The 7,466-nt window shown below is 35.7% G+C and overlaps 1 protein-coding gene across 2 annotated transcripts; it reads left to right on the top strand.

Annotated features, from left to right (window-relative positions):
• The first annotated feature begins 878 nt into the window (after nt 1-878).
• Nucleotides 879-6,861, top strand: LOC119500604 (histamine N-methyltransferase-like). Of its 2 annotated transcripts, XM_037790422.1 has the most exons (7): nt 880-2,893; nt 2,997-3,139; nt 3,596-3,648; nt 4,530-4,637; nt 4,797-4,927; nt 5,601-5,694; nt 5,967-6,861. In XM_037790422.1, the coding sequence occupies exons 2-7, from the start codon at nt 3,006-3,008 to the stop codon at nt 6,317-6,319; spliced, it is 873 nt and encodes a 290-aa protein (XP_037646350.1). In that variant the 5' UTR covers nt 880-2,893; nt 2,997-3,005; the 3' UTR covers nt 6,320-6,861. The 2 variants fall into 2 exon arrangements, with proteins under 2 accessions (XP_037646349.1, XP_037646350.1); XM_037790421.1 differs by having other exon boundaries at nt 879-3,139.
• The last annotated feature ends 605 nt before the right edge of the window (nt 6,862-7,466 follow it).

Raw genomic sequence — 7,466 nt, 5'->3', positions numbered from 1 at the left:
TTTTTTTCATGAAAGTTTTCGACAATAAATACTATAACTTTTTTTCATGAAAGTTTTCGACATACTATAATATGACTTTTTTTCATGAAATGTTTCGACCATCAATACTAAAACTTTTTTCATGAAAGTTTTCGACATACTATACTATGACTTTTTTTTCCATAAAAATTTAGACTGACTAAAATCTGACTTTTTTTCATGAAATGTTTCGACATAAGAAAAATTTTTTAAGTTATATTATAGTATGTCGAAAAAAAGTCATAGTATAATATGTCAACAAAAAAAAGTCATAGGATAGTATGTCGCAAAATTTAAAAAAATCATAGTATAGTGTGTCTTAAAAAGTCATAATATAGTATGAAGAAAAAAAATCCAAAAAAATCATAGTATAATATGTCGAAAAAAACTCAAAAAAAAGACATTGTATAGTTTTTTAAAAAAAAATAAAAAAAAGTCGTAATATAGTATGTCAAAAGGTTAAAAAAAAAAACAAAGTCATAGTATAGTATGTAAAAAACGTCTTGGTATAGTATGTAAAAAAAGTCATAGTAAAGTATGTCGATTTTTTTTTTTAAAAGTCATAGTGTAGTATGTAAAAAAAAAGTTGTAACAAGTCATAATATAGTATATCCCAAAAAAAATCATAAAATGTCATAGTATAGTATGTTGAAAAAAGGATGACAAAGTCACAGTATAGTATAATAAAAAAAGCCATAGTATAGTATGTCAAAAAAATGAAAAAAGACATAGTATAGCATGTTGAAAAAAGTCCAAAAGTCATAGTATGGCATGTCGAAAAAAGTTATATTATTGTATGTAGAAAAAAGTCATAAAAAGTCATAGTTCAGCATGTCGAAAAAAGTCATAAAAAGTCACAATATAGTATGTCAAAAAAAGTCAAAGTATAGTATGTAGAAAAAAGTCATACAAAGTCACAATATGGTATGTTAAAAAAGTCATAGTATTAAGTGTCAAATAAGACGTTTTGAAGCGCAGCTCTGTACAGTCAATGATTACCTGGGTGTCTGCATAGATCCTAAACTCATGTGGAAGATGAGCTCTAATTTTTCAAGTGTCATCAATGTTCACACAGATCTGAGCGGGCAGTAGAGGAAGTTGGCCCATTTTATAATTATTCTGCTGACTGTTGGGTCTGGCTGCAACCAGTTGACAGGAGATCATAAACAGGAAAAACTCATCTATGGGGACAAGTTTCTGTTCTGGAAAAAAAGCATGATTAATATTTCACAATAAACGCCCCGGAATCTTCAGAGCAAACCGTTGTAGTTCTAGTGGTTTTTAATTTTTAACTGCAGAGGAACGTCATCTGCTTAGTAAATAAAAAAATAAGTAACACATGAAAACCCTGGTCACCAATTGTGTCATCTTGAAAGGTACTATGGTACTATGCACAGACAGATTTATATTGGGATCAAGAACAACAGCACTTAATGCTGCGTGATATATTTTAATAACACTATTTTATTTAAGATGCAGAGAAATTCACATTTTAAAAACATTGAACAATATTAGAATTTGGTTACAGAGTACATACCCAATTATGCAAGGAAGCTCACAAATCTGTAAAATGTATACTGCTGACTTGTTTCCTCACAACAGATACGTAAGAGGTAACTTCACAACACCCTCTTCTTCCTTCCCCTCTCGTCCTCAACACTACTCCACTCCAACAACAACTTCTAGCGGCAGGACGCCGTAACCAGGCCACAACATCTACATGCAAATCCAGAACAATATAATCTGAACACAACACACATCAGAAGCAAAAAGTTGACCCACGGCTTGTTACTAATAAGAGGTTTTGCCTATTAATGTGACAGCATCCATAGTATAAGCTCCTCAAAGTACTATAGATCATGATTGCAAAGTTTTTAACTACATAAAAGTGGGGGCATAAAAATTACAGTAAAAGTGTAACAAATGTACAACATATTGAATGTTTTACTGTTTGACTTTATGAAATAATATAATTTGCTCTGTTAAGTTTAACTATCAAACATTTGAAACAAATTTCGTAAAAGACTAATGATGAGGCTGATATTGAATTGTCACTGGGATACGTCCATGAACAGGAATCTGACAGCACAGAAGCTGTAGGCTACACATTAATCTTTCAAGAGTTACACATCAAAAGCTCATGTGAGGACAGCTAGCCAGCCTGTGGTAGGAGAGTAACTGTATTACTTAAAGACGAGACCTTTTCCCATGCAGCAGCAGGTATTGGCACAGGATGGAGTGGAGCATTGTAAGTCACAACTGACTTATCGTTTTGTCTATATGTAGTACAGTCCTTAATCAGCATTTCCACCTGTGTGTCCATTTTTGGCCACCAGTACTGTTCTTTTAGGCGTTGTTTTGTGCAGACAATACCCTGATGGGTCTCATGAGCACTGTCTATGAATAAGGCAGTAAAAACCCCTGACAATACAGTCGTCGACAAATGTCAGTACGTCGCATATGAAATGATATGGCTGTAGGTCAGGATCAACAACCTTCTTGTTTTGTTCCAATGATTCTGTTGCTAGCAGAGCATTTACGTGGGACGTAAGGGTCCAGAAATTCACCCGCATCATTCTGCATGTTTACAGGTTGAACAGGTTGAATTTGAACATTTGAAACAAATTTCTATTGAAATTTTGAATTGTTGTAAACGATCAACGATGAAGACTGGTTTCAAATTGCCACTGGAAAACGTCCAGGAATCTGACAGCACTGACTGCGATGCATAGGTAAGATTTATGCGACTGATTAATTTTTCAAGAGTTGCACAATAAAAGCTTTTGAGGACAGCCAGCCAGCCTGTGGGAGGGAAGGGTGGTAACGGCTACTTAAGAGTGAACTCAACTCTGTCCTTACACTCCACATTTTCAAGGTAAGTGTTGAATGCTTACAATGAATGATTAATGCATATATATATATATATATATATATATATATTTATTTTGTTTTGATTTCCTATGTGTAAAACATTGCAGGAATCAGTCATGGCTGCAGAAGCACATCAGACTTGTTATGAGGGCAGTATCGTCCAAAACTTTCTGTTCTACCTGGAACAATCAGGAGACCACAAGATCATTCTCCAGTTTCTTCACAACATCCTGCCAGGACAATTTAAAAGGTACAAGAAGAAAGGCTGGGGGTGCTACACTGCACTTTGTTTTTCTAATTTAACAATTGTTTACTATTGCTCATTCACTGAGTTCTCACTTTATGACTCCTCTCAAAAGTTGGAAAATGCCCTTTCAAAAGGAGAGGAGATGTCTATAATTGTATGCAGGTAAAAGCTGGCACTAGTTCTACAGTAACACAATCATAAAGCCCTTTCCGTTGGTGAAAAGTAAATTTTTTGTGCCCATTTGCCATGTCCACACAACTCTGATAACATCGAAGTGTGTTATGGGTGGCAACACAGTTCAATTTTGTTACCACTTCGGCATGTTTTTTTTTGTTGTTGAACATTGCTTTTTGACTTTTTGATGAATTTTAATCTTGTACAGATTTTATGGTGCTCTATACTGTGTTTAATGAAGGATTCATAATAATAATGACACACAATCACCATGTTTTGATGCAGAATTGGAGCTGGAAGAGGCAGCCTGGATGTTCTTGGTGTTGGAAGTGGTGGAGGTATGTGATGAGATAAAGCAACCGGTAACTGTTGTATGAACACATGTTGTTGTGGTTTGCTGAAATAGTTTGGGCTCTGTAGTGTAATTTTGCCTTTTAATAACAAACCCTTGTTACTGCTGTGTCTGAAAATAAATAAATGCATACAAAATGTAAAGAATACTCTTCAATATTTGTATTTCAGTGGGTTAGAATAATTGGTACAGGCTGTTATTGTACTGAAACTATTAATATATTTCCATTTGAGGAGGTAGGTTTGGTGGGAGGCTGTAACTCAGGTGGTAGAGCAAGTTAGTCAAAACATAAAGCATGTTGGACAAAAGGCAGCTGACAAATGAATGTAATAAACGGCATCATAGAAATTTCATAGCACTATTGCAGTGATGTGTGATATGCAGAAGTAGCTTAAATATTAAATTCACAATTTATTCAAGTATGTCTTAAAACAGTAGTCAATACGAATATGGACAGATTTTATGCTGCTGTAATCATTCCTTCTGTTCAGATCCCTTCCTTGTCAACTAAACACTTCCAGTTTAAGTGATGGGAAACCAAATCCAAAGTCCCTTTTCTGTGCAAAAATACTATAAAAATATAAAATAAATACTTGGTCCAGACAAATTCTTACTAAAAAGATGATGCCTCATATTTACTTACTATAATCTTTTAAATGCAGATAAAAGGACTGTGGGTTTTGTCCCCCATCACTTAAACTGGCACATTGGCAGAAAGGATCCTGATATTTGTTTTATTTTGCTTAAATATTATCTTGTGTGCAGAATATCAGTCTTTTCAAATACTGAACTAAAATGGGAGTATGTAAACCAGCAACACTGAGGCAGTTGGATTTCCAAGTCTAAAGACTTCATGGTTTGTTCCAGGTAATATGGATGTCGAGCTGCTCACTCTACTGCAGTCTACATTACCTGCCATCCCGATCACTGCTGACATCGTGGAGGGCAGCTCTGAGCTCACAGACATCTTCAAAGGTAACGACAATTGAGAACGACTCACTGTGACATGTTTTTGTTTTCATTTTGAGATTTGTATTTGTATCTCTTATCCCTTTGCCTTCTTCAGTTGTATACTGTATACATATACCTCAATATTATTATCTGCTTTCTCTGTTTTTTATGTCCAACTAACAGCTCTGGTAGTAAAGACCACCAACCTTCAGACGATCCCATTTGCTTGGCATTTCATGAAGAGTGAGGACTATGAGATGGAAGTCAAAGCAAAAGGAGACATGAAGAGATTTGACTTCATACACATGGTTCATGTATGATGACTTTGCTTTTTAGACATTCAATTTAAGAATTGTGACAATCATGGATCATAGACTGTAATAAGTGGACTGTGAAGTTGTACTTTGGCTTTTGCCATCATGGTTTTTGGTCGTCGCCACCTTGGTTTGTTGACACGAGAGGGTGGAGCTAAGTACAACTGAATGCTGAATAAGACATTTTTAGGCACCCAAAAAGCTTAGGATTTAATAATTTAGCCTATAATAATATACAATATTAATAGCGGTCTGTTCAGGTTCTTTAAAATCAGGGGGACTGCAGCATAAATCACCAACACAGTACACAAAACAACTGTTTAAGTATTAATTTATTTATACTCTAAAATATACCATAAAAACGAGAATGAAAATGAAAATAAAATGACTCAGTGATGAATTAGTAATTAAGGTTCAGATTGCAGGGATCAAAGGGCAGAGTGAGCACTAAAATATATACCTGGTTCAAAAACTGTACATTCTTAAAACATGCAATAAACAAATAAGAATATATATTAAACCGTCCAATACAACTTAAATAATTAAAATCAACTCTTAAAACATGCAAACATAGAAAGCCAAGGTACAAACAGATGATCATTTTCTGCCTTAGGACACATGCTTCAATCCAAAAGGTCACATTAAAAGTTCCCCACAACTCTCTCCTTAACAGATGATCTATTTCTTGGATAACCTCGACGACTCCATCAAGTTCTACCACAGCCTTCTGAAGAAAAATGGCATGCTTATGATCATCGTTCAAGCAGGTAAGTAGAACTGCTTACCAGTTTTCCATACTGCTTTCTGTCCTTTCTCTTATCCTGTGTGTTAATCTTTATTAAAGAGCACACTTCATATACCCAGGCTGATACTTATTTCTGTTTGTGCTGGAAGAACAGTGCCCTCTTGGGTTTTCTGTGTTGTACAAAAAATTTGCAGATGATCTGGCACACTGTGTTGAGGACTGATAGTAATATAAATTATAATTGCCGATATAATACTTCTGGAATAATGTATTTTTTAATCTCATACAATCAAGATGGCACTGGCTGGGACATCCTGTGGAAGACTTACAAGAAGGAGCTCTGCATCAATGGCATCGAAGTGTCCCGCTCATCAGGAGAGGTTATTTCCTGCCTGAAGAGCCAGGGTCTGAAATATGAGGAGCACGCCATTTCCAACACCTTCGACATCTCTGAGTGCTTCAATCCAAGCAGCCAGACTGGAGAACGTCTGCTCAATTTCTTTACAGCGAAAGATCACTTCTACCAGTCCTTCACCCCAGAGATCAGAGCAGGCATGTTAGAGCTTCTCAGAAACAAGAGCAGCACTAAAAAAGATGGCAGGGTATTCTTCAGTTGTGGTGTGAACTGCATATTTGTTTATGCGTGAGTATGTTCTATTGAAAAAGGTTCATATATGTTGATTTTTCTTCTTGCATTCACTTTACCCTGAATAGGCCTGCAGTTTAACACATAGTACATACATAAACAAACACATTCATACAAACCAGCGATGTAGAGTCACCATGTCACCTAACCTGCATGTGCATCTTGTTTGTTTTTTGAATAACACATTTAGAAGAGTATGTAGCCTTGGTGGAGGTACAGTATGTGACTTTTAGTGATTTGTGGTTTGCAGGACCAAATCATGTTTTTACTTGTAGTTTGATAAGGCTATAATCTGATTCAAAGTGGTTAAACAGGTTGCTCTGTGATGACTCATGTTATATGCTAGGTCATGATGTGTTTCTATGTAAACATTTCCTTAGCACACTATAGCATGATATATGCACAAGCGCTTATAGATACTTTTCATGGAGGAGAAGAATAATGATAACACCAGAACACTTGCTTAGATTACTTAGAACATAGAGTTGACGCTCTGAGAAAATAACAAACCAAATCAAATAAAACCTTTGTTCATCTACCTGAGTAATGTGTTTATTTTGTTTTGAGTAACTTAAGTAATTATACCTCCACGACAATGTAGTCGGGGGTATATAGCGCACAGCGTGACCTTCCGTCCGTCCGTTCGTGTGTCACACTTTCGTTTCCGGAGCAGAACTTGGAAACTATTTAATTTAGGAACTTCAAATTTGGTATGATGGTTGACAGCGTGGTAGTTGTACCTTTTGGGGGTACCCTGTGCGCTAAACAATAAACGGCAGTACTTTGGCTGTCTTGTTGCTTCCCTTATCCCTAGGATATCGAATTACCACTGGAATACATCCATGAATAGGAATCTGACAGCAAAGACTCTGATTGGCTACAGTTCATATGTGTGCAAAATGTACAAAACATCTAAAGCTCATGGGAGGAAAGCCAAACAGCCTAAGGGAGAGGAGTGTAACTGTCCTTACTCTCTGCATATTCAAGGTAACTGTTGAATACTTAAAATGTACAATTGATGTTTACCATTAGTGATTTAAAGATAGTTTCTGAAATTATTAAACTATTCTGTGTACAAAGCTTATTTGTACATAATTATTAGAATGGCTAGGAATCTGACAGCACAGACTCTGATTGGCTACAGTTCA

This window comes from Sebastes umbrosus, chromosome 13 (genome assembly GCF_015220745.1).
Source record: "Sebastes umbrosus isolate fSebUmb1 chromosome 13, fSebUmb1.pri, whole genome shotgun sequence".
Taxonomy (NCBI): domain Eukaryota; kingdom Metazoa; phylum Chordata; class Actinopteri; order Perciformes; family Sebastidae; genus Sebastes; species Sebastes umbrosus.
Note: the sequence above shows the minus strand (reverse complement) of the source record. Positions and strands in the feature narration are given on the sequence as shown.

Bases quoted from the DNA above. Each gene is read 5' to 3' on its own strand.
- LOC119500604 (XM_037790421.1), top strand. From the start codon at position 2,979: ATGTGTAAAACATTGCAGGAATCAGTCATGGCTGCAGAAGCACATCAG. The intron at 3,649-4,529 runs GTATGTGATGAG...GGTTTGTTCCAG, and splicing joins TGGTGTTGGAAGTGGTGGAG to GTAATATGGATGTCGAGCTG. The intron at 4,638-4,796 runs GTAACGACAATT...TCCAACTAACAG, and splicing joins GCTCACAGACATCTTCAAAG to CTCTGGTAGTAAAGACCACC.